This window comes from Prosopis cineraria, unplaced genomic scaffold (genome assembly GCF_029017545.1).
Source record: "Prosopis cineraria cultivar Desert tree isolate PC_DT_omini unplaced genomic scaffold, ASM2901754v1 PC3, whole genome shotgun sequence".
Classification (NCBI taxonomy): Eukaryota; Viridiplantae; Streptophyta; class Magnoliopsida; order Fabales; family Fabaceae; genus Prosopis; species Prosopis cineraria.
The window spans coordinates 46,055,178-46,080,970 of record NW_026555334.1 but is presented as its reverse complement, the minus strand read 5'-3'; the positions used below and the strand labels follow the sequence as shown (position 1 = coordinate 46,080,970).

The window sequence follows — 25,793 nt, the reverse complement described above, 5'->3', positions numbered from 1 at the left end:
TAAGCTTATTAAAGGTGGTAGGTGGGAACTATCTCAATTAGTATGTGTATTTCTCATATTGAGAGTGATGCTATTAAACAAATTTACTTACCTCAGCAACATTGTTCAAATAAACTGGTTTGGCAACCTACAAGGAATGGTATTTACTCAGTCAAGTCTGGGTACCATTTTGCTTTGCACCAAGTACCTTTGAGTCCTTTTAGTAGACCTTCCTGTTCTTTTTAGATTTTCCAGCAACTTTTGAAATGTCCACTCTGACATTATCAGAACGAACCATACATAAACACCTTATCATGGTAATTAAGAATGTACTAGTCCCTTGTTAGTTACTATGATAGAAAAGGTTAAGTTACTATTACATTTTGAAACATTTCTAATGCTTAGGATCCCAATAAAACCCTTTTAAGCTACTATTACATCTAGTCAAGCTCAACATGTGATAAAAAGCATATCATGATAGCATTCTGATGTCATGATAGCATGCTAGGGTGAATTTTCTACGTGCACTATTTCTCTGTTTGATGTCTAATTAAAGTAATTTAAACACCCACAAGTAGCTATTAAGTTAATTAATGGCACTGGTTGTAACATTCCAAAATTTTAATCCTTCGACTACTAAAGAATTAATCAAGTTTAATTATGATACTTGAGTGAATTGATGTGATGTGTGGCCAAAGAAGTCTAATACATGTATTCAATTGTGATTTTAGCCTTAATTATAGGTTTAAGGTGAAGTCGGGTAACTCGAGCATCAAAAGAAGGAGAAAAAAAATGAAGGATTGTATGTGTGCCGCATGTTGCTGCATGCAACATGTCCACTGTGGCGCATAGATAACAAAGGGATAGAAAGACTTCTCTGTGCCATGCGCCGTGGCGCATGGTTAAAATTTTTGATGCACAACCTCATGAATGGACAGAAAATTAAAAGGAGAAAAAGGGAGAAACGAAGAGCAAGCTACAAGTCTCTGCTAGGGTTTGCCATGTTGGCAGTTTAAGAGTATTTTGGAGCTAGTAATCACTTAAGATAAGTATCCTATACTCCTGTCCTCCTTTTCTCTTTCATTTTAATGGGGATTAGAGTTAGGGTTTGAGTTGGGATGATAATTTTCAGTTCATATTAGTTATGAGTCTAAACCCATTGACTCAAATAGAGTTAATGAAAGTTGTTTAGAGTATTTAAACTTAATACTAATGGTTTTAATAGTTGTTGGTTGGTTGGTAGATGCTATAAACATCTGAAATTAGCACTAATAAGGGTTGTTGAGGAGTTGTAATGCCATTAATGGAGGTTTAATGACTCATTGATGGTATATGAGGGTTAGGAGAGTTATTATACCCAATGAGTAAGCCTAAAAGTGGGACATAAGGGTGTTGGATATTTTGGAAGTGAAAATGTGAGAGAGAACCTGTGTTTTTGATAATATTGATGAGTTTATATTTAATTAACTGTAGATTAACCGTTTGAGCACTATGTTGGCTTGAGAAAACAAGCTTGAAAACTAATTATTGAAGGATAAATCTTTAACCTCTTAAAAGTTTGACGTAACTAGAGAACTCTATCTTGAATAGTTGTTTGTTAATTGAATACTTATTATGAAAATGTACATATTGACATGTATGATTTGATTGTAAACGTGAAGCATGTCATGAGCCTTGATGATTGGCTGAACTGTGAATATGCAATGTTATATTTGAATTAGAAATGTATAATTGATATCAAAGTGATTTTCAAAACTATAAATATGTGCTGGCTTTCAAATGAGAAGGGTGATATTATGTGAAGTGATAAATTGTGTATTGATGGAGAAATTGATGATTTGATAAAGTGAAATATGTTTGTGAAAATAATATGGATGTTCACTTGGGTAGTGTATTATTATGAGTCTAATGTATTAATAATGAATAAAAGAAATTGTAAAAATGAGTGAACATCATACATAGCATGATTAGTTGGCAAGAGTTCACCTAAAGAAGGGAGTAATTAAAATCCATATAATATTGTTAGCTGTCTTTTAGTGCATAAGACTATAACCTTGTCCCATAGTTGCCGTTGAGGGACTGTCTTATAGTTTGTCAACAGATTAGAACCTATCTATCTCCACCAGTTTATCGAGGAGGTTAGCCTAGAGTAGATGACACTCAAGAGATTTAAGAGTGCATAAAGCTATGGTTTGAGAGTAAGTTCGATGATCTTTAGCTGGGTCACACTTCACAATTCGTGAGCTTGGGTAATTTAGTCACATGGACGGAGCCCTATTTGATATTATAGCTCAACGTTTCAATCTGAAATGATTTGAATTGTTTATTCAGCTTGGGATCCTAATGACTTGCAAAATTTTGCTTGATTATTAATAGGCTTAAATCTTTTATAACGTACTAGTACCTAATATTTAGGTTTTAATCCTTTCTACCATAGTAGAATCTTTTTTATTATAGTAAGGTCTATTTAATTACTACATATTTTAAATTACGAATTATAAGTTCAATTCTATTAATAATAGTAGACCTTTAACCTTGGTCTTTTTCTTTTTCTTACTATGATTAGCTTCTTTTAACTGCAGTTAATTCCTTTTTACCATCACAAGGTAATTAGGGTTATTATTCCTTAATTACCATGGTAATGTGTGATTTTATGATTAAATATATTAGAGTTAATTAGATGATATTATAGTTTCCAAAAAGGTTCTACTTAGAGTTGGGAGACAGGCAGGCTTGGCCATTATGGTTAAAGGTCAAGCCCCGAAGCTTGATTTTTCAAAATTCCTCTAAATCCTGGTGCCCAGCCCTTATGTAAAGAGCTTAAAGCCAGGCTTATAAACCTAATTATAAAAAAAATAAAAAATTAATATTATAATTTAATTAGAATGTTTTCAAATTAAACATCAAATAAACTAAGGTAATTACTCTAATTGGCTAAAAAAATAATTACTTTGGTTAAACTTTATGAGAATCAGAGCACTCATCTAAGACAAACAAAGATTAAAGTATCACCATGGAAAGACAACAGCCGCGAGTGGAAAGCAGATCATGAGAGGCGTGAGGGAGAGCAAATGCGATAGACATGAAGGGCAACAAGGCAAGCAGATGTGGGAAGGAAAGCTGAGTGACTCTGAGTGAGGCAACGACCAGAGACGAGGCAGGGATAATTGACGGCCAACAAGAGAGAAGAGATATCGATTGAGGCAGAGATAAGCGATGGCTGACGGGAGAGTATATGAGTGACTATGAAATCTTTAAGCTAAAAGAGTGAGAGTTTTAATCAAACAAAGAAGGTTGAGAGAGTAGGAATTGAGAAATAAGAAATTAGAGAAGTTTAAGACTTATGTTTTTTCTCTATGCACCATTTTTACATAAATTGCAAAAAAAAAAGATAACAGGGCTTGGATGGTCACCCGGGCTCGAACTCATTTTTTAGGACTTGTCAGGGCTGAGCCCACAAGCTCAATTACCGTAAAAATATTTAATTTTTCAAACCCAAACCCTTATTTAAATAAGGCCTGTAGGCCCAGCCTTTATTTTCAACTTTAGTTTTGGTGAACTCTACTTTTATAGCTAAATGTTTGGATTCATAGGAGGCTCTTTTATTTTGTGACAGGTCAAGGCATGGCTGTTTTAATAGAGATTGATTGTGAGGTACTTTTCAGTATCATCTCTTTGGACTTTATTTCATGATATTTTTCGAATCCCAAAATCTAAGCCTTTTGTCTCCTTCTCTTTGGTTTGTCACTAAGGGAAATTACTGCAATGGCTAAAGGTTTTTTGGGGATGTATCGTAACAGATGGCTTCTTGAAGCTCCATCTCCATTGCTTCGGTTTCTTTTGGCTAATTCTAGGTGGGCTCATATTTTTTGAAGCTTTGTGGGTGAGGCTTGGTTATTAAAGGGATTGGTTGAGGCCTACTAGTTGGAGCTTGCTTTCTTGTTTATCTCTAGTTTTTTTTTTCCTACTTGATTGCTTTTGTGGATTGTATCTTAGGGTTTATTGCTTTTGGTAGTTTGTATTCTAAGCTTTTTTTCCTGTTTTTTCTATTAGTGTGTGTTTCCATTTTTTTTTGGTAATCAATAAAATTGGCTTTTGTTGTGCCCGAAAGAAAAAAAAAGCAATTCACTCTCTATAACTAACTTTGGGATGTTTAAACTTCTGCCCAACTTATTCCTATAAAAGATGTTGCATAGTTAAAAGATAAAATATAAACATCAATGGAGTGATATGTTTAGTTTATTTTGACTTTTTAAATTATTTTAATTGCAAATAAGTAAAATATATACCTTTTGGTTTAAAATATAAGTATTTTTTAACAATAATCCATATACTAATAGAATGCTTATTTCATAAAAATATATATTATTTTTCTTTTTTATTTTTAATTTCAATTTATTATAAGCAAGAAGAATGTTATAAATTCATAATCACACAATTGTATGTTAATAAATGCATGGGATAAAATAGAAAAAAAATTTATAAACATTAAATTATTTATATTTTAAATCAAGATTGGGTAGGAGAAAATGCTTACTATATGTTAAATGGGAAGGAGTGTTGAATTAATATGGAACAACCGATGAAATTATTATTTATAGTTATTAACATTGTTACTAATGGCTCCCATTTAATCATTCATAAGTTGAGAGTAATCACATAGAAAATGCTAGATAAGTTGAGTCTAATGTGAGTAACGACTAAGTACAATTAAGGTTCAAATCTTTATTGAGAGAAGTATTCATATTCAATACATTAACGTACCTCGAATAGAATTGTGTCCTATAAGAATATACTTTTTAAGTAATAAAAAAAGTCCCTTTTCAAATGTCAACGCAAATCATGTGTGTGATTGCATTTACGAAGGATTTTAAACAATGCAAGAAATATTTCATCAATTTTGTTTCAAAAAAGGGGGAAAAAAAGAAAGAAAAAAAATGGAGAATGAAAAAAATGGCTAATATGGAGCATTGGGAGAATGAAGGAGTCAAAGTGCATGCACAAAATATGGATTTGAAAGAGCTAAGAGTGCAATAAATATGGAGTTATCCTCGGATTTTAGCGACGAACTGAACTATATTCCTCTGCTCTATGGATTAAGAGCAAATCTCGCTCTCACTTTTTTGCCTCGTAATTTCTGCTCACTGTCCTCTTTCTCTTGCTCTGTTTTTGCTTGTGACGTGCACTTCGTTGCTCCCTGCCATTTCTACTTTGGTATTCCCCTTCATCTGCCTCCATTTTGTCTGCTTTACCTTCTTTCATAAGCCTTTCTTCTTCTGTTCTGATAGTAAAATATGTAACGAGATTGTCCCTACTCCATCCAACAATTTACCTTCAAGAAATTTATGTTTCATGCAGAAAGCTGTTTTTTCCAACATATATTTCTCTAAACACTAGCAAGGGAGATTTGGGTTTGAAACCTATCCACACACATATAGACACACTTCCTTTATATATTGATTCTGCAAACATTCTTTATTTGCCAAAAAATAACAGGGGATTATTATACGGTCAAGAAAATGGAAGACTTGGAAAACATACTGCTCGAGGCAGCTGGAAGGACCAGTTCTCTTGTTAAAAAACGGCACGTGCTTCCAAAATCAAGGTTTAAATGTGAGGGTTCATATTCTGATGGTGAAAGTGAATCTGGAGATGAATACTCTGGAGATGATGCTCATGCTTTCACCAGAAAGCCATCAAGATCTCAATCCCATGTCCCCTTAAAGAAGAGATTAGACCACCCCACCAAAAGACCTTCCCATCAAATTGATCATGATAATGATGACAGAGACGCTTCTGCTCGTGATGATGTAGATTCCAGCGATGAATCTGACATTGGCAGCGATCTCTACAAGAATGAAGATGACAAGCAGAGGCTCGCCAAAATGACTGAGCTTGAAAGAGAGATGATTTTGTCCGATCGATCGACAAAGAAAGGAGAGAAGGAATTCAAAGAGCATATGAGATTGAAAAAGATAGACAATGCAAAGAGCAACCAATCATCAAGAAAATCAAAAACTCCATTCTCTCTTCCATCCTCTGCCAAGGTACGTTCTTCTGCTAGATATGCTGAGAGGATAGCCTCCAAAGGAGATGCTCTGAGTGAATTGAGAGCCAAACATATGAAGCAACATAACATGGACACTCAAAGAAAAGCGAGCAAATTAAAAGCTTTGAGAACAACCTCAACTAGCCAAGAACTTTCATCGGGCAAGCAAAAACCTGGAGTTAAAGCAAGTTTGAGTAGCTCCTGTCAGAGTGAGAGTATAATAAGGTCTGACAGTGATCGAGAATCGTTAAGCCACAATGGTCTCGCGGACAGTGATGATGATAGAAATATGACAGAATCAGAGGTTCCAATATTTGACGACATTCATGAGATTACCTTAAAGAGGTCAAAACTTATGAAGTGGTTGAATGAGCCATTCTTTAATGAGTTAGTCGTGGGCAGTTTTGTGAGGGTTGGGATTGGAAAATCAGACCATGGACCTGTGTACAGGCTCTGTATGGTCCAGAGGGTTGATGCGAGTAGCCCTGATCGACAGTACAAGATAGAGAATAAAGTGACCCATAAGCGTTTGATTTGTGTATGGGGGAGCGAGAACTCAGCAACTAGGTTTCAGATGTCAGTGGTATCAGATTCAACACCATTAGAAAAAGAGTACAAACAGTGGGTTAGGGAAATGGAGAGAACTTGCAGCTAGATGCCAAGCAAATAAGATGTAGCGGGGAAGAGGGAGGCTATTAGGAAAACCAACACATACATATATTCAGCAGCCACCGTGAAGTAGATGCTAGAGGAAAAAAAGACCAAGCCTTTAAACATTACAGTGGAGAAGGACCGTTTGAAGAATCAGTTAGAAATAGCAAAAAGTAACCATAATGAGAAAGAGGTGGATAGGATCTACACAAGGTTGCAGGACCTAGAAGCATCTCAGCAAGCTCGAGACAACAATACCAAGGCCAAAAGGTTGGCCGAGATGAACAAGAAGAATAAGGTCGAGAATTTCAAAAATTTGTCCAAACTTAAACGAGTGGTTGGAAATCTGAAAGCAGGGGAGGATGGGCATGATCCCTTTTCCAGGAGATGGACAAGGTCAAGGAATTGCTACGCTGCAAATCATGGGGAGAGTAATAAAGCTAAAGAAAGTGGAGAACAAAAGGATGAAACCACTAGGGGTGATAGCAACAAGGAAATGAGAGAAGAAAAGGAAGCAGGCATGACAATGAAGGTTGGTGCTGAAGCCACAAAGACAGCATTGCAAGCAGCCGCTGATGCAGGGAAGCTAATTGATACAACTGCTCCGGTGGGTCATGGAACAGAAACAAACATGTTGCATGATTTTAAGATACCCATTTCATTGGCTGAGCTTCAGAAATTTGGAGGACCACAGGGATTGAAGAAAGGATTCTTGGCAAGGAAACAAAATGTCGAAGCTACAGTTGGGTGCCAAGTCTGGGAGAACGACACGAGCAAACATATTTTAACATTAACCATCAGTGACTACAAGAGAAGAAGAGGACTCTTGTGAAAGTTTGTTAAATTGAAGGCTTGTGTTTTACACATCAACATTTCAAGTTTTAGAGCTGTAATAATAATCGATGAGCAACAATATCACCTTCGCACATGATTCTGATAGTTACGCCCAACATTAACATCATCTTCCATCATATTTGCACTAGTGCATCCTATACTATAAGATTAACGTTGACTATAAAATAAAAAAAATGTCCTAATAATCTCATTGCAATGTCAATGATGGGAAGGTAAACTATTAGACACAGGGAAGAGCGAAGTTAAAACTATCGAGGTAAACAATGAGAATAACTTATATAAACATGAGTTAATTTACATACAAATAAGGAAAAACCCCTCACCTACTAAAAAGAAAACTTTCATAAACGCAATTACAGCAAGGTATAATAAATGGCTAATTTCAAAATTCAATTTGCACTGTGTCGTATAAACTATTGGTATACCCTTGACTTTGTTAGTGTACACGAGGCATTCTTCCTTCACAGTTAAAAAATGCAAAGCCTAATCACACCATAATCTGAGACTTGGCAGCAACACGGGAGCATTTTTTTCTGCCACTCTTGTTAAGTGCACAAGCACATAGCTCAAGAATTTCGTAGTCCTCCTCCCAGAATAGTAAGCATGCCATTTCAGGATTCCTCAAGAGCACTTTGGATGAAAGGAACCCAGCTATTGTCCATGTTTGATAAAGCCGTGCTTGTTTTCCGATAAATTTTCCAGTACGGGTGTCATAATATTCAGGCCAAGAATCTCGTGGCAGTCTTTTTTCAGCCAAAGCAACCGCTTTCTGAGCCAGTTTTACCCTCCCCATCTTGATGCATGCCAGCGTGAACTGAAACTTGAAAAGGGTGGAAATCAGATATTTTATCCAACATTTTATGACGAACTATTTAAATGCAGAGATATTCTCCCTCATAGTCGACAACCTGTAAGAACACTCTCCTTTTTCTTTCCTCTCCTTTGTTCAATGTCATAACAACACAAGAATTTTTTCAACATAGAAAACTGAGTAGTACGACCTGGAGGGAAGGGTGAAACGTCATTTCAACAAATAAACTAGCTTATGACCATTCACCATCCCAGGTAATACATCCAGGACGGAAAGAGGGAAGTAAAAAAATGCGACTGGTCAAAGCCACTCCATATATCTAATGCTCTAAGGTCAGTGTCAAGGACTGGAGGCAATTACTCGCTCACTAGTCCGGACCATCAAGACATACCACAAAGCACAAAATGGACCTAGCAGTACACTATAAAATTAGGAAAACGTCACCTGCCAAAGCAATGTTGGCCAAGATCCACCATTGTGATATGACCAAGGCCTGCGCAATTTGAGCAAGAGTTTCAGTTAAGACCCATGACATATGAGCAATTCTAAGCATAACAAGAAGATAGATACGTCATGAAGCAGCAAACAATAGATGAGAAAGAACTCACGTGTTTTTTGGGTCACTGCCAGTTGTTATGCGCCATTCTTCAGACTCCAAGGCAGGATAACATATCTTAAGAGGCATATGCCCCACAAGATCATCCCATTTCATTTCTATCAGATTTAAAATAGACTCATTTTGTTTTGGGGTACCCAAAGAAGACACAATAGACCATAGATTGCCAAGCATAAAAAACCTGAAATCCATGTGAGCTGGCTGCAGGTTGCCAATCAAATACCCGCCTGCCTCTGGAATCCAATCCATTAGCCATGAAGGAATTTGATCTGGATATATATTGAACTTGTTAATGGCATCCATGGAGTATTCTTCTGTTTTATACCTGTATATCTCATTCACCTTTTTCATATCCACCCAATAGTATTCTCTAATGTGGAATGACAGGGCACTTAGTCTATTGTTAATAGCCCTCACCAAATTCTTGGATCCATCATCTATGGCAAGCATCTCACGGGAGCAGCGAAGTGCCGAGTAGAATAGTGCCTAAAAGTAAAAACCATATAACAAATGAAAAGACAATGAATAATAAGTAAAACAATGGAGGAACAATTCAGAAACCATACCACTTAAACCCAATGACAAAAGATAAATTGTTTCTACTTGATAATCTATAGAAGTCAAATAACATCAGGAATTAAAAAGTCAAAAAAGCATATAGGCCTGGAGACTAGGCCAAGAGCAACCGATCAACATAATGCATCACCGGCACCCCATCATATTATAAGTAAAACAAAATAAAGATACATCAGCTTTTTAAATTCATACAGCACCTAATGCACAAACCCAGAAGAACCAAAACATATCCTTTTCTTTTCCTTTTAATTTTTTCCAGCCATGGAACCAAAACATAGCTAAGTACCACTCACTTGAATCTCAAGCGGGTGGCCATGAATGCCCATTCTCCTGTCTATCATGCAAGAACCATCTGTGACTAACAGAGAAGGAAACATATCAAAACCATCAGTCAAACACAAGTTAAGGATCATTTTCAAGCCTGTTTGAACATCGACCCTTTCTTGCAAACTGTAGTCACCAGTGAGTTTCCCATAAGCCCGCAACAAGATGATCCACCACAACCCTGTCAAGAACCACCATAGAAATAATAGATGCAACTCACTATATGATATTGTCAAATAATATTCTTGAGAACGGACATTCTTCACAATGCATTAGCAATTTTTGTAGATCATTCTTTCATTCGATACTCAATATTCAAGAAGCCACAAAATACTAACCTGAATCTACAGGAGCAACACGACCAATAGCTGATTCCCCAAAATCAGGATCTAAAACTTCTTCATACTTCTCTTCATCAAGAGGCACGGTTCTAACTTTGAAACTAGCAGGCATCAAGCCCTGCCCAGGACTATAACAATCCACGGTTTTCTCCCAACTCTGATAAAAATAAATGGGTGAAAAATCGTCAACTACGATATATTAGACAACAAAATACATCAGGATTGGAAACAATAACAGCAGCAGCAGCAGCAGCAGCAGCAGCAGCAACAAGCTTTATTATACTAGATGGGGTCAGTTACATAGATTGCACAACTCCATTGTATTCCATTATCAACCAAGCTTTCAAGAATATTGTTAACTAAAATTTCATTCAATAACTCTCATAAGTGTTTTTTTTATCTTGTTCTACCCCTCTTTACAAGGCTCAAAATTATCTGTTCCACCCTTCTCACCAGTCCCTTCCACAGCCTTCTCTATATATGTCCAAACTATCTCAAATGATTTTTATCATTATTCTTTCAATAGATGCCACATTCACTTTTTCTTATACATACTTATTTCGAATTTTATTTTTTTGTGTATGCCCACGCATCCATTTATTGAAAAACATTGACAAATTGGACAACTATTTGAAATGTGATGTAATAATAAATATATAATAACAATACAAAGAAACACTTCGTCTATTTGGCTATTGTCTATTTGGCTAGATAAATTATTATAGGTATACTTATTAATTACAAAAAATGAAATAAACCCCAGAAAGTGTCACTAATTATTAAATAAACTAACAATAACAATTTAAACAAATCAAGCATAAAATATTCTTCTATATTAAATAATTATGATGGATTCAAAATGTAATAACTCAAAAGTAAGAAGCTCATAAAAATCATATGCGACGTAAAGGCATGAACAGTAACCAGTAACAAACGAATGATTATCAAACAATTAATTTCAATTAATTTACTATGTGACATCGCTATTCACTAGGCTAAATTACCTGCAATTGCAAGGTGTGAAGGAGAAAGTTCTTGACAATCTCTTTTTCTCCCCGAAGCAAAAAAGCAAGTGCAGAAGGAATGAAGTCCCGAAGAAAGACCTGATCATAGTTCAATGGTTGCTTGTCACCAGAGTCAGTCGCTGCCACCGTCCCCACGGGATTGCCACAATATGTCACAACTGCATCCTGCAATAATTTCCATGCCTCTTTTTCGGCATCTGTTTCCTCCACTGTAGTCTTCGAACTCACATCCTTAGGTACATTTAAACCTCCTGGCTTCTCTATGATCTCATCTTCACTACCAACTTTTAACCTAGATTCTTGATCTTCTAAAATATTCTCCTCTCTATCTATTCTTTCCACCACTAATGGTTTCACATTTATACCTCCCTGGACATAAATCCTCTCAAAATTATTTTCACTCACACAGGTTTTAGTTGAAGTTGAGAAACCGCGAACCTCGGATGCACTTAAATTGAAGAACCCTAAAATTGCCCTCGAATGGCCAGAATTTAAAAAATGCAAGCAAGAAGCTTTCTGGTTATAATTAATCATTCGAAAGGGGTAGTCACTGCAGCGATCCAAATTGATAAGAACTTTCGACGAATTGCTGGTCGCGGCGTGGTGCATCTTTGACGGTAGGAAACCGAAAGAAGATAAATTCCGGTAATGAAGGAGAATCCTACGGGAGGTTTTCATGATAAAATGGCTCATGAGGCCGACTATGTTTAATTGCAACGAGGAAATTGAAAAAGGAACCAAATCCGAGCCCTGTTAACAATGCAAAGAGAACGATTGCGATTTCCAAAGATGTTAGGGAGGTATTACAAATTGAAGGAGCATTGGAAATCTTCCTTTCAAAAGGCGAGACTATTTCCAGCCATAACCGGAAGCCTGATGAGATGAGATATTGGAGAAATAAATCGTTCACGTGGAAGAAGGGTGACGACATATTCAGGCGGTTCTGTTCTGCGTTTGCGAGAAGAGGTAAAAAATCTCTCGGAAAGCAAGGCGCCTGAGGCCACCGACATTTCCCCGTACCAATCGCTTGTTTAAATTACTGTTTGCAAAATTATATTTACCCTCTCTATTTAAAAATATAAAATATTTTAAATTTTTTAAAATATAAACATTATTTTTTTTAAAAATAATAAATATTATAAATTATTTAATATAAATAAATATAAAAAAATAATGTTAGTTTAAAAATAAATAATTATTTTATTGAGATAATATTTAATTAAAAATATCTTATATTTTTAAGAGGAGGATATAAATTATGATTTGTAAATTAAAATTACGTTAAAAGTTAGTTATTGTAATATAATATAATTTATATTTAAATATCCTTATATAAAAAGTCAATTTTACATATTAAAATTTGTTTGAATAATATAATTAAAAATAATATTTAAATGCATAATAATAAAAAAGAACATGAGCCGGCAAAAAACAAAAAAAATGACATGAATTTTACATCCCTCTCACGCACATAAATATAAATATACAATATGATAAATTTAAGAAAATATTAAAAATAAAATTATAAAAATAAGAGAGTTAATGTATTAATGTAAAAAATATTTTGAAATACTAAAAAAATTAATTAAATGTTTTTAAAGTATTTATAAATTACAAATATTAAAAATGTTAAACTTGTAAATAATAAAAATATCAAATTTCAAAAGGAAATGGAAAAGGATGAATAAGTTATTCAATAAATTTAAAATACATTAAATGTAGTTAATGGTTAGACTTCAACATAATTAATGTAAAAGCTTTAAAATCTAGCTTTTAACCTAACAATAATTAGGGGAAAAAAACTCCTTTACCAACTACTCTAACCTAAATATTTTTTTTTTTTACCCCTAACTAATTTTTAAGCCTACAAGTGAGTACTTCTTCTAGTCCTATATATATTGCCTCTAGGACAAATTCATTATCTTTTTTGTAAGTCACTTTACATTTAAAAGTGTATCATTAATGAATTTCTTTTAATTTTACCCTTTTACAATTTTCTTTGAGTAGCAAATAACAAATTATAGAGAAAATTAGTCATTTAGTTTTTGTAATTTTAATTCAGTTGTAACTTAATCCTTTAATTTTAACTCGTTATAACTCAATTCTTGAAGTTTTGACTCGATGATAAATCAATCCTTAAACTATACCTCTTGTAAGTTAGTCCCTGAAATTTTAGCCTGTTAAATATCGATCTCTATGTTTTAAGTAATAAAATTATAAAAATTAAAAATATTTTAAAATTTTAATATTTATAAATATTAAAAAGGTTTAATAATTTAAAATATTAGAAATAAATTATAAAATATTTTGAATCTTTATAATTTTATTTTTTAAAAATATAGAAATTAATATGTAAGAGATTAAAACTTTAGGAATTAATTTACAACCGAATCAAAATTTTAACGAATGAGTTATAATGAATCAAAGTTCAAGTATTAAATAATAACTAAGTCAAAACTACAAGGATCAAATGATTCATTTTTTCAAAATTATATGAGAGGAAAAATGTTTTTGAAGGTTATGCATTTATTAAGGGTGAGATGGAATTTTTTTTTTCTTTTCAAGACAATATCAACAATGTAACTACCCTTATTGATTTTGATAAAATAGTTAGAAACAACTTATAAAAAGGATAAAAGAGAATATAATTTAAGCAAACTACATGACATCTCAAACAATCACAGTGTTTTGAAGGAAATATTCACAGTTAAAATTGCCTGAGATGTATTTTTTGGCAGGGCAAATATCTCCCACCATGTATGGTATTATTAACTACTTTTATGAGAAAACTACTAGTTTTCATTTTATAACTCCTTATTAAGTTTGAAAAAAGTTATTTAAAATTAAGATATAATTTATTTATTATTTATTGTAAATTTTATATAATAATAGTGTGTTAATGTATTGATTATCTATAACATACCTAATTACTTTTAGGCCCAAAAAAAAAAACATACCTAATTACTATACTCCATACTCTGCATTAATTTTGAGTTATGACTTGTATTATCCATGATTTACATATTCATTTAGTATAAATTTTATAGTTCACATTAATACTTTTCTTATTTATATTTGCTTCATTTGGTACTTCATCAAAATTTGCAGCCAGTAAACATGTAAAATGTATTTGGCAAAATATACGCAAGAGGTACAGCATCCTCCAATCCACATATCTATCTGCTTTTGTACTAAAATTGAAGTGCAAACTGCTACCAATCCTAACATTTAAATCATTGTTAGAAATGAATGAAATGAATCAAAAAATAAACACAAAAATGAAGTAAATCATCATTTATTGTTATGATAAGCATTATAAAACTCACTAATACATATTACAAATGTGAGAATCATCACGCTCTTTCAAAATTTTATGAATTATGATTCCCAAATTCATAAACTAAATTACCCCTTCCCTTTATTAATATGGTTCACTATTATTTTTAATCATTTTATTTTTACTTTTATTTTTTCAATCCATTCCATACTTTTCTAATAATTAAACGAGATATTAGCACCCAACAATGTCTCAAACAGAATTTCTTTCAATAAGAAAATAATGTGAGCTATAAAAAAAGAGGGCCTTAAAGAAAATGATGTTGAAAGCACAGAATAACTGGATGCTGAGTTTCTACAGGTTGTCACCTTAATCGTTCAGAAGCTTCAGTCAATAATTAAAATGAAGTCAATCTTCCATTTCCATTTAATCATCATCATCATCATCCATGCACAAGTCACATACCCTCACCTCATATTTAAAAGGCAGAGAAAAACATGATTAACCTATTTCACAATGAAAAGTAAAACCAACCAAACTAAAATTCAATAGCATTATGGTTTTTGTTACACGCAACAAAATTTCGTTTCCTGGAATATCACTTCAGATAACACAATAGCAAATGCAAAATTATGACCTGACTTCAAATTCACCTGCCCGAGTAAGAGCTCGGAAGCCTTTATAGAAACGGTAGGGTACGCTCTTCAGATCCAGTTTATCTATTTGCAAACCCGAGAGGGCAACGCCCATGATCCTAAAACCCACCCGAAATGTTGGGAAAACATGAAGGCGCTCCAATCCATTCTCAAGCACAAGTGTTCCGGACATTGATGGGGCTTTATCTTTTGGGATCCGTCCAATGGACCAAGTGCATGTCTGAGAAAACAAGACAAAGTATGAAAATACATTGAAATCATAGATCTCTGAAGTTTGTGATTCTTCTCGGTGTCTACATTAGACAATCTATTAGCAGAAAGACTGCCACTGGCTATGATAATATGCAAAGTAGATACCTTGTCAGAGAGGATGTTTACTGTTCCATGATTTGAAGTGAGATCAGCTGATAAGATGCAAGGAGGAAGAATAAACTGAACAGTAACTGAATCAATTGTCTTTCCAGGATCATTTCGTATTCCAACCAATACGTTAACACGACATGTTCCCCCATCTGATGTTAACTGTGGCTTCACATATATTGGGGTGCTCTTCAATTTTCTGACCCTGAAAAGGTTAAAAGCTAGCCACTTGAAATACAATGGGACATCCAAAAAAACCAATAAACAAATAAATATTCAGGATTATATCTTTTCTCTAACGCGACTTCTCACACATGCGGGACTTTGGTTCAAGGTAGAGAGCACAATCAAAACCATGACAACAAAGCTTAACTATCATCACGGTGGTCTCAAATCCTGATTTAGAAATCAACATAAAGCTAAGTAAATTACCTGTAACTCATTAGCTTAAACTGTCCATCAGGAGGCACAAATGAGAGAATTTGATGAGCTTCCCAAGGCCGAAATCGAACACAGCGATGGAACCTCACATCATCTAGAATAGAAGGATTTGCAAATGACAGAGTCAAATCAGGAATACCAGTGATATGGGAATTTACTTGAACTTCACCGTTGATCTCACATTTCACCTGAACTCCATCCCTGAAAGAACAGAACTTTGTAACAAACAAAACATGCAGCTGAAAGATATGAAGCGCAAGTTAAGTGTCCTTAAATAAAATAATTTAAAAATAATCTTCAATCACCCCTCAGAAGTCTGCATCAAGACCAAACAGTCAAAGTTCCACAGGTTCAAACTAAGCAACATCCCATTTCCAGAAAACAGGTCACCCCGTGTCAGATATCAAGCTATATCTTCCAAGATACACCTTGAGGAATTAAAAAATTCAAGTGGAAAGTGAGCATATAAGACTCCCACACTTTACAGCTCACAGAGGCACATCTGTACAATGTTTTTCAGGGTCATTGGCAAACTAATCAATTGCTTAATCACTGTAATATTTCAGGTTTTCCAGCTACTTCAAAGGAATATCAACAGTAGGATCTTTTTCTATCCAAAAAACAATATCAATGTTGGGAACTGAAAAACAAGCATGGGAATGTTTGAGCATTGAGACCTGCTTATTATAGCATCCATTTCCTCAACAAGATCTACATAAACTTCATTATTTGCATACTTCAGGTCTGCTGTTCTCCATGGTACACAAGATGCTGTTGCACCTGGAAGGGTGTCACTCACATTTGAACTGTTTCCAGTAACAACGCTCAACATTTTACTGACAATATTTGGGGGAGCTATCATTTCTTGAAGGATATTAGGTTCAGTAGTTAGTGGGAAGCCATTGTCTATCATCTCATCTAGCAGCTGCCAGAATCAAACGAAGTGACATTTTTCATTAATGCAACACAAAGTAATGGACAAAACTACAAGTTATACAACAATTCAGAAAAATGTTCAAATGGGAATGTGGTAAAAGGCGAATAGAAACGTTTTTTTTTTCTTTTTTGGTGAAAGTAAATCATAAGAATGTTTCTCCCTGTTACAGTGAATTAACTTCACAATTCATATCCATGAATTTAAATAAACAAATTGGCTACTGGAATGCTGACTGACAATTAAATTTATATATTAAAATCATAAACCTATGCATAATAAGCACAAATACAACCTATCAGTAGATATTTAAAGCACTGGTTCAAGGATGTCAATTCCCAACAGCGAAGCATCACAGAAGTGCCTCATATCAAAGTACAGATTCAAGGATGTCAATTCCCAACATCATAATATCACAGAAGTACCTCATATACAATAACAAAGTTGTCTTTTATCACGTCTTCGTTCAACCCTCCAAGATAATCATTGAGGACATCAGCTACCCTACAAAGGAACTAAAGATCAGATAGTTAAAAACAAAATTAGCACGATTCATGTAGCACCACATTATGAGTTGCACAGCACATTTACCTCAATGCCCATCAATGGTGGCATTTCAACTTGGGTGCACGCCAAAAAAGTAATTCCCTCCCTAAAAACTTGGAAAAGATAATGTGTTGGGGATGCAATTACTGGTAGTTGCTGTATACAAGCACAGGTATTATAAAGAGGCCAGAATTGAGCAAGATAAAAGTTAAATGTAGCATATATGAAAAGAATAAAATTTCTGAACAGAATGGCTAAATAATGCTCAGTAAGCTCCATACAACTGGCACACCAGGGGAAAAATCTCAATATAACTGATGAACAGACAAATACAACTTCGTCGGACTGAAGAAAATACCTTGAACGAATCACCTTGCGAAACGGCCTGCTCCCAAAACCAGGCACATATAGATCGATCTACGCGGTGCCCAGTAAGTTGTTTCTCTAGCATGACCTCTCTAAGCAATCAAAGTTTCGGAGTCGACCAATCAATGCCAGTGGCAATCATCAAACACCGGAAAATGGAAAGAAATTGACGAATTTATACCATTGAATTCATTAAATTATCTAATTAGCATATGCTTAAACAATCTAGAAGAGTAGAACTGAAAAACACTATTTTTCGCTAAATGCAATCACCAAAACAACTCACCCGGAATCGGACAGAAGAAATATGCACTGCAGCATCTCTGATCTCGTCCTCTGCTATGTGATCGAAAGGAGGTGGGTGCTCCAACTACAAATCGAAGAACCGAAAAAACCTGATGCCAAGGCCTGGGGGGTCCTGAGAGAAGAAAAGATAAATTAATCATTCTTCTCGTGAGCAAGGTGGTGATTAATTTTATTGGCCAATAGCCAATATAAATTTAAAGAAATGCGATTTACCTTTTTAGGTAAAGAGAGATTTGATTCACCTAAAAATTTAAAAAATTGGAAAAAAAGAGTAATTGAAAAAAAAAATAGAAAATATAATTATGGTACAAAAATACAAATAGTGAAAAAAAATTAAAATAATAAATAAGAAGTAAATAAATAGAGAGATTGCGAGTAAAGCTAAATTTGCACTGTATTTTTTTTTTTTTTTTTTGCGTGGCCATTCTTTGATGTTTGTGAATCAAGCTTGGATAGAACATCAAAGACTAGAGCAACAGATACGAACATAACGAATTCCCTTGTCTCAAACCTCTTTCCCACTTGATGGAAGCGACTTTAGATCTCGACAAACAAAGATTTAGATGAACAGATTCTACACAATTCATGATTACGCCCACCCATTTTCAACAAAATGTGAACTTTAGCAAAACCAGTTTCAAGAAGTCCTGTCGAATCCAACTGTACGCCTCACTCATATATATATCTCGAGCAAATTAATACTTTTTATTAGTTTTCTTTTTTCTCAAGTAATGATAAACCTCATGGGAAAGAGCTACATTATCACGTATAAAGCCCCTAGGTGCAAAGGCTCCTTGGTTAGAGGAAACACACGTTTTGATAAGGTTTCAATTGATTAGCTAAAATTTTTGAAATAACCCTACAGAAAAAATTACAAAGTTTTAAATGTCTAAAATAAGTGACAAATTTAAGATTATCAACTTTTGGAATGAGAGTAATATTTGTATCATTTAAAGCCCCAATTTGATAACCACCTTCAAAAAAACTCATGTGACATCATGAAAACTAACTCTCTTATTAATTGATTTAATGAAAGATAATTGAGTAAATTTAAGTTAAGATTAAGTTGAGGATGATTAGAGACAGCAAATGGGATTTGTTTACAGTCTCTGGATCAGTCTTGAAAGAGAATTGGACCACTTTTGTATCATCTGTAACAGCGGATGGCTCAAAAAATAAATTAAATTTGAATTTGTCTAACACTCATCTATGGACTAGGACTATCAACTTGGCCTCCATAAACAGAGGTTTCACCCTGGGCTGAATAAATACTAGAGCTTTGGGCCATCTAAAATCTGAACCTCGTCACTATAATAGTAAGTGCTTTTGAACTAATATCAACAATATGCACTTGGAATAATCATTTTGATTTTCATTACATCTATCTGCCATGTCAACCCCTTCCCAAATTATTATAACCAAAATTGCCATTTTCCCCCATGATGCCAGATTTTTCGCTAGATCCACAACTTGCACCTTTAGCTTTGGCCTTAACTTTGTTGTGCTGAAAGGCATGTTCTTCTTCCATCCAACGTTCATTAGCATTTTGTGTTTTGGGTTCCCGAAGTAGTTTTGCTTCAATCTAATCCACCTGACACACCTCTACCACCTCATCCATGGATCTAACACAAGCCACCCCAATCCAACTACCATACTTCTTACCCTTATCCAGGTCCTTCATGGCATTCATAGTAGACATTAACCCCACAGTAGCTTTCTGTTAGGTCAAGGAACCTAGAATCCAGCGGTTAAGGGAGTCTTTAAGTTGATCAAAACTTTTGTTAAAGTGTAAAGATGTGTTTAGATTGTAGTTGGATATAATTGATTATGGAAAAAATTGACTAATATAATTGATTATGTTATGTGGTTCATAATTAGTTTATAAAATTGATTAATAAGATTTATTTTAATCAAAATTGAAAAGTAGAATTGAAAATAAGGTAAAACCATGATTTTGTAAAAATATATCAAAACACCTATGTTACATGTTAAAATCAATTATGAATCCAAAATCTTGTTTTTAAAAAAATGTATCCAAATATCAATTATACATGTTAAAATTAATTATGAACTTAAAATTATGGTTTTTTAAAAAATATTCAAACATCTCCATACATGTCAAAATTAATTATGAATTCAAAACCATAGTTATCTCATAAGCTATTACTACATGCTTTTCAATTCAATTTTTCAATTATAAATTTCTAAAAATTTATCTAAAAATTATATAAATTATTTTACAAATCATATTTTTTTTGTTCATAATTGATTTTGATATAATAAGAAGTGTTTGAATATTTTTAAGAAAATTATAATTTTAGATTCATAATTAATTTTAGCATGTATAATGGATGTTTAAATATTTTTAAGAAAACATAGTTTTGAATTTATAATTTATTTTAACATGTAACATAGATGTTTAATTTTTGCCAAAACATGATTTCTATACAAGTAATTGATTTTCAACGTAAATCCAACTGAGCACTAAGCCATTTTCGTCTTAAAAAGTTTACAATTTTAAATTCCTATATATGCGCGCGCGCACTTGTTCATGTCAACTCCTAACAAAATAGAGAGATCCAAAAACAAGTTAATTTAACATGTTTTAATGATTCGTACTTTAAAAAAATAGGTGCCTATTTCTGTATTTCCGTTGTAAAATTAATTTTTCTCAAAATTATTAACATCCGCTTCTTAAATTTATAAATTATAACATTATATATAAAAATTAGGCTTACCCTCTACATTTACAAGAATTAATTTCAAATATATCTAACCTCAACTCTCAACCATCTGTATAAGGATTTAAATTTTTACAACTTATACATGATTTAAATGGAAAATTTGAAATCATATCAATAAACAATAAATAATTAATAAAATAATTACGCTCCTCCATTGTACTTTTATATAATAAATTGATTGATGATTGAATAAGCTACCAAAGGCCATGGGTGGTAAAGATGATGGGTGGTATATTATCACGTAAGATGATACAGGTGCCATGCAATGAGGATCAAAGGAAGTAACTTATCAGGAGATCAAGTTGTCACACCTTTTTTATGCATAAAAAATATATTTAAGTTTATAAAAGAAATCATGATTGAATATTTTAATTAAATTAAAACGAAGGCATAATTTTTTAGTTAAAACTTAAAAAGATCTGTAATTGACAGTCGTTCCATCGATGTGAGTTCCGCTATCTTGGAGCAAGCTAAGGTACTTGTAATTTGCCAATCCTCGCTGTAGAGTCTCAGTGGAAAACTCTTTTACTACCGGCGCAAGAGAAGAAAATTAAATGACGGATATGATTTTTCCATCTGAAATAAAGAAATGGCATATTGTATCGGCTATGTAATTCCATCAGTCTCACTCAATCCATTACATATAATCAAGTACAAAATTTCAGAATATCCTGCCTCGTACCTCTGACAGCTCAATTCAGACTCAATCCGATCCAATGCTGGCAGACATGGTTTTTTACAAATCACCAAAACATAACAATGCATCCTATGACGCACTTGTTCAGCTAGCTTTTCCATCTTTGGCGACGGATAACTCAGACAACACTGAATGCTGACTGTATGGAAGATGTGAACCGCGAGGCAATTGTCTGAGTGGCAAATTGTTGAATCTGCTTCTTAGCGTCTGAGAGCAAGATAAGCATATTTAGCATGATGAACACCAAATTCCCAGAGGATAGCAAGTAAAGAGCTAGAGAACTGTTAGATGAAATAATGACGCTCGAGGTAAAACTCATGCAGAGGATTCCTTAACATACAGGAAAGAGAGGAAGCAGGAGCCATTTAGCCAGAAGTGCTGCAGTAAATATCGACACAAGTTTGTAAATCTCATAGTTTTATCATTAAATAAGTCATGTTAAGGACTAACGGAGGCCCGCCGTGCTATACCACCAAGGAGCTGACTAGAAAAATCACACTTCGTTGTTTCACGCGAAATATGCTATACACAATTCCTTATTTGTTACAGCTCCACAAGAATTGAGCAAAATTCAGCGTCATAATTTACCACTTTTCCTAAACGTGAAAGAGGTGTTATAGTACAAGTGGCCTCATCTACAGGAGGACACAATTATCCGTTCTTGAATGACATGATTAACTTGACAATTAATGTCGCGGAAACAGTAGTAAACTGATATCAACACCAGATACCGACCTCCCGGGGGATGGGAAACCAAGGTACTCCACACCACTCATAGGAGAAAAAAATATGAATTCTAAACAAATCAATAAACTACTTGCGCACCTTTCCGGCATTTGGTAAAACCCACAATATTTGCAATGCTTAGGGTCAAACAGACTCCTATGACAAGGAGATAATCAGCTTGAAGCCTTATGAGTGAGAATATTCCAAACACGATCCATACAATCGCCTGGGGGAAAAAACTTCACTCTTTGAGTAGATTCGCTTAAGGACATTCATACGCTTGAATTAAAGGTAAAAATAATATACATGAAAAGGAAGCAGTTCAAGCAGAGGCAACATATGTAATTTAATCATCGATCGAAATTGAATCTCATACACCACATGAACCCTCTCATTTAGTAAGATCATAACAGGATGTTCAATACCCCCTCCCCTTTTTAAAAAACAAACAATTTTCTTCTTTGCAATAATTGATACTTGATATTCTATATTGAATAGGTATAAGAATAAAAAAACTGAGTATTGTATGCTGTATTCAATCTATATTTTCTTACCGCAAGGTAAAGGGTCCACCAGAAAAGCCACGAATCCTTCTTATTCATCCGGGCCAGTGACTGAAGGAGGGGAAAAGAGAAAGACTGAGATGCAAGTATCTATTGACCACTAGGATTACATTCTATTGTACTCCGGATGAAATTGAGTAGGTATAATAGATGACAAGGAGTTAGGTATTATTTCAACGAAGATGACACCACGTAAAAATTTACAGAACACCTACCTCTTGGTCAAGAGATTCAAATCTCCAGACACTTTCCCCCATATCATTTATCTCATTCCACCACCTCAATCCTACTAAAATACGCCCACTGACATTCTTGACAACCCAAAAATCGAGAGCAGCAAGAAGGACAGTCACCACAAATATGATGACAAAGTTATCAACGAAAAGGGCAGAAAGAATGTAAAATGCCAAGGCTGCAGCCTGCCAGATACGAAAAGAGTTATTTATAGGATGTCAATACGGTTAATTAAGAAAGTTGTGCGAAGAACATAGTTAAACCTTGAATAGAACATGAAAGAAGCAAGTCTTTGGATTGGCGTAGTTTTCACCCACAGGCTGCACATGGAAGAAAAATTAATAAGTATGTAATGGGCAAGCAGCAGTATGAGATTTCTAAACAAACAAAAGGCTTGCAAAGAGCCTCAAATATTCTAGTTAATCAAAGAAGGCAAAATATACAAGAAGTTCTGAACCAAGGCATGAGTTCCACATCTGTTGATTCAATCAGCCCTCAATTATGAACACACACTCTGCATTCAACTTAACATGCATATTGATTTCCTTCAACATCGTAGAAATATATAATTAAAGATAGATCGTTAAAAGTTCAGCCAAGGAACATCAGGCTAACATTGCAAACCAGATCTAATCATAGGCAAAAGCCTATTATTAACAAAGATCGCGGCGCATACACCCGGGGGCGGGGGACAAAGAGATAGATTACAGCGTAAACCCATTCCTGAACAAAAAAATCGAAAGCGAGAAGCCTCGAAATCGAAGACTTAAATGGAACTAGTTTCGTCACCTGGTTGGGATCCATGTAGTCCGAGAAGGATTAAAGCTTCGGAACAATTATGGACGTAAACCTTACGGTAAGGAGCATAACAGATCTTATGAGCTCGGAACTCTATCGCAGCACCCTACGATTTTCCGTTTCAGACGACACTTCTCGTCTCGGGTATTTGTTCGTTGGGCTCCCCCCACGGTCCAAAATAAAGTTGGATGTGCAAGACAGTCCTCAGCATTTTATATAATCGTAAGAATACCCATATAACCTTGGAAAAACATAAAATAAGGACCGTAAGAGGAAATTTATATTAATAAAAAATTATTTATTATTAAAATTAAAATAGATACTTATCAATATAGGTTAGTCTTTTATCAGTAACTATTCTTTTAAGTTTTAACAATAACTTGTTCTAAATTAATAACAATCTATTTGAGTTTTTTTTCATTCAAATTTTGATAACAACGAGTTCTTGATTGATATAAACTTTTTTCAGCAATCCTTCATCTGTATTTTCCCTATAACCTCCCTTTGGGTCCTGTGGTCGGTTGATGCACTACTCTCTCCATTTTTATATATAAAAGAAAAAAATTGATTAACCATAATAATTATGTTTAAAAATAAAAAAATTAAACTAAAGTGCGTTAATTATTTCTCGTTAATATAAATTATAAAGCGTAGTTTAGAAAATATAAAATAAATATTTATTGAAGTGGTTGATTTTATTTATATAAAAAAAATAAGTAAAAAATAATAGTTTATCTAATAATAAAGAGCAGAGAGAGTGTCTTGAGTGAGGGTAAAATAATTTTATTTTTTATTCTTTTTATACAGTTACCAATTATTTCTAGGCCATGTTAAGTAAGATTATATGGGCGTCAAAATTCTCCCAATGAGTATTTAACATAGTTACAGGTTCAAGACTCAAATGTGAGACCATTGTTTACACTAGCATAACAAAAACATTTTATCTTAACTATGCCGTGTTTTTGGGGATAAAATACTTTAGCATATATTATTGTTTCCACAAGAGACTAATTAATATTCATTAAAATATTGAGAGTAAATAATAGATTTCCTTCTGTTTTAAAAAAAATCCTTTCTACGTTCCAACTAAATTTATTTTAAACATAAAATTTGTGAGTTAAAATATACAATCATTTGTTTAAAAGACTCTTCTTAATCTAAAATAGTTTTTTTTTTTTGGAATATCATAGTGAAGGACCTTTAAAGCATTTTATTCACAAACAAGGATCAAATGATTCTAAATTCACGCTGCGGGACTAAGGAGTCAAAACATAATTAATTTTTAGTGTGAAGAAATAAAATTATCCCTCATTTAAAAAAATGGTACCGGTGGCTAGAACACCCTATTGGACCAGCCATTGAATCTTTAATACCAGTAGCTGAACTGCCTATTAGAGCTCTAACACCTATCATCAGACCGACGAGGGAGACATTATTTTTTTTTTTTAAGGTGGCCAAGGTGGGGTTCAAACTCACATCCTCTTGGCCATTAAAAGAATAGTTAGCTACTAGGTTAGCAATTCCTTTCAATTATATAATGCAAATCTTTATATACATACATGCATACATATATATATATAACTTTGTTTTCACTTTCCATACCAATATTTAACAAGAGTTCAATAGTTACTTATCATTTTACAAACAGTTACTTGTTAAACTATTAATGGCTAGTCTACATTCGTGAAACCATATCTTGAAGCATATAGACTGAGACAATTCTTATCCTAGAGGCTATAGAATCCTGAACTTTACCCTATTCTCTGGAGATGGTACACAATCGACATTGGAGCACGTTGGTAGATTCACTATTCAATATGATAAAATTGCCAATTATGACAACTTCGACAATCTGAAGTTGAGACTATTCCCTTACAGGCCTGGTGTAAGATCCTGGGAAATGAGATATTAGTGAGAT

The 25,793-nt window shown here is 33.9% G+C and overlaps 5 protein-coding genes across 5 annotated transcripts; 2 read left to right on the top strand and 3 right to left on the bottom strand.

Moving 5' to 3' along the window:
- The first annotated feature begins 5,498 nt into the window (after positions 1 to 5,498).
- On the top strand, positions 5,499 to 6,683 carry LOC129305658 (protein RTF1 homolog). Its single transcript, XM_054945630.1, has one exon. The coding sequence runs from the start codon at positions 5,499 to 5,501 to the stop codon at positions 6,681 to 6,683; it is 1,185 nt and encodes a 394-aa protein (XP_054801605.1).
- An 87-nt stretch (positions 6,684 to 6,770) lies between these two features.
- LOC129305657 (protein RTF1 homolog) lies at positions 6,771 to 7,511 on the top strand. Its single transcript, XM_054945629.1, has one exon. The coding sequence runs from the start codon at positions 6,771 to 6,773 to the stop codon at positions 7,509 to 7,511; it is 741 nt and encodes a 246-aa protein (XP_054801604.1).
- Positions 7,512 to 7,776: 265 nt separating this feature from the next.
- On the bottom strand, positions 7,777 to 12,229 carry LOC129306667 (alkaline/neutral invertase A, mitochondrial-like). Its single transcript, XM_054947369.1, has 6 exons — positions 11,207 to 12,229; positions 10,200 to 10,359; positions 9,831 to 10,042; positions 8,954 to 9,447; positions 8,790 to 8,838; positions 7,777 to 8,348 (listed from the first exon to the last, which is right to left on the bottom strand). The coding sequence occupies exons 1-6, from the start codon at positions 11,918 to 11,920 to the stop codon at positions 8,022 to 8,024; spliced, it is 1,956 nt and encodes a 651-aa protein (XP_054803344.1). The 5' UTR covers positions 11,921 to 12,229; the 3' UTR covers positions 7,777 to 8,021.
- A 2,672-nt stretch (positions 12,230 to 14,901) lies between these two features.
- Positions 14,902 to 18,265, bottom strand: LOC129304783 (AP-3 complex subunit mu). The gene is made up of 8 exons (XM_054944573.1): positions 18,094 to 18,265; positions 17,800 to 17,899; positions 17,487 to 17,597; positions 17,321 to 17,410; positions 16,639 to 16,886; positions 15,953 to 16,162; positions 15,518 to 15,725; positions 14,902 to 15,380 (listed from the first exon to the last, which is right to left on the bottom strand). The coding sequence occupies exons 1-8, from the start codon at positions 18,126 to 18,128 to the stop codon at positions 15,135 to 15,137; spliced, it is 1,248 nt and encodes a 415-aa protein (XP_054800548.1). The 5' UTR covers positions 18,129 to 18,265; the 3' UTR covers positions 14,902 to 15,134.
- A 3,138-nt stretch (positions 18,266 to 21,403) lies between these two features.
- Positions 21,404 to 24,060, bottom strand: LOC129306378 (Golgi apparatus membrane protein-like protein ECHIDNA). Its single transcript, XM_054946945.1, has 6 exons — positions 23,867 to 24,060; positions 23,341 to 23,397; positions 23,059 to 23,262; positions 22,835 to 22,894; positions 22,380 to 22,506; positions 21,404 to 21,761 (listed from the first exon to the last, which is right to left on the bottom strand). The coding sequence occupies exons 1-6, from the start codon at positions 23,879 to 23,881 to the stop codon at positions 21,673 to 21,675; spliced, it is 552 nt and encodes a 183-aa protein (XP_054802920.1). The 5' UTR covers positions 23,882 to 24,060; the 3' UTR covers positions 21,404 to 21,672.
- Between the last annotated feature and the right edge of the window lie 1,733 nt (positions 24,061 to 25,793).

Coding starts and splice junctions, on each gene's coding strand:
- LOC129305658 (XM_054945630.1), top strand. CDS start 5,499: ATGGAAGACTTGGAAAACATACTGCTCGAGGCAGCTGGAAGGACCAGT.
- LOC129304783 (XM_054944573.1), bottom strand. CDS start 18,128: ATGCTGCAGTGCATATTTCTTCTGTCCGATTCCGG. Junction 17,598..17,799: donor CGCAAGGTGATTCGTTCAAG/GTATTTTCTTCA, acceptor GCTTGTATACAG/CAACTACCAGTAATTGCATC. Junction 16,887..17,320: donor ACTTTGTTATTGTATATGAG/GTACTTCTGTGA, acceptor TGATTCTGGCAG/CTGCTAGATGAGATGATAGA.
- LOC129306667 (XM_054947369.1), bottom strand. CDS start 11,920: ATGAGCCATTTTATCATGAAAACCTCCCGTAGGATTCTCCTTCATTAC. Junction 8,839..8,953: donor GGCAGTGACCCAAAAAACAC/GTGAGTTCTTTC, acceptor CAAATTGCGCAG/GCCTTGGTCATATCACAATG. Junction 8,349..8,789: donor GGCCAACATTGCTTTGGCAG/GTGACGTTTTCC, acceptor TTCAAGTTTCAG/TTCACGCTGGCATGCATCAA.
- LOC129306378 (XM_054946945.1), bottom strand. Junction 23,263..23,340: donor TCTTTCATGTTCTATTCAAG/GTTTAACTATGT, acceptor CGTATCTGGCAG/GCTGCAGCCTTGGCATTTTA. Junction 22,895..23,058: donor TTGAATCTCTTGACCAAGAG/GTAGGTGTTCTG, acceptor CCCCTCCTTCAG/TCACTGGCCCGGATGAATAA.
- LOC129305657 (XM_054945629.1), top strand. CDS start 6,771: ATGCTAGAGGAAAAAAAGACCAAGCCTTTAAACATTACAGTGGAGAAG.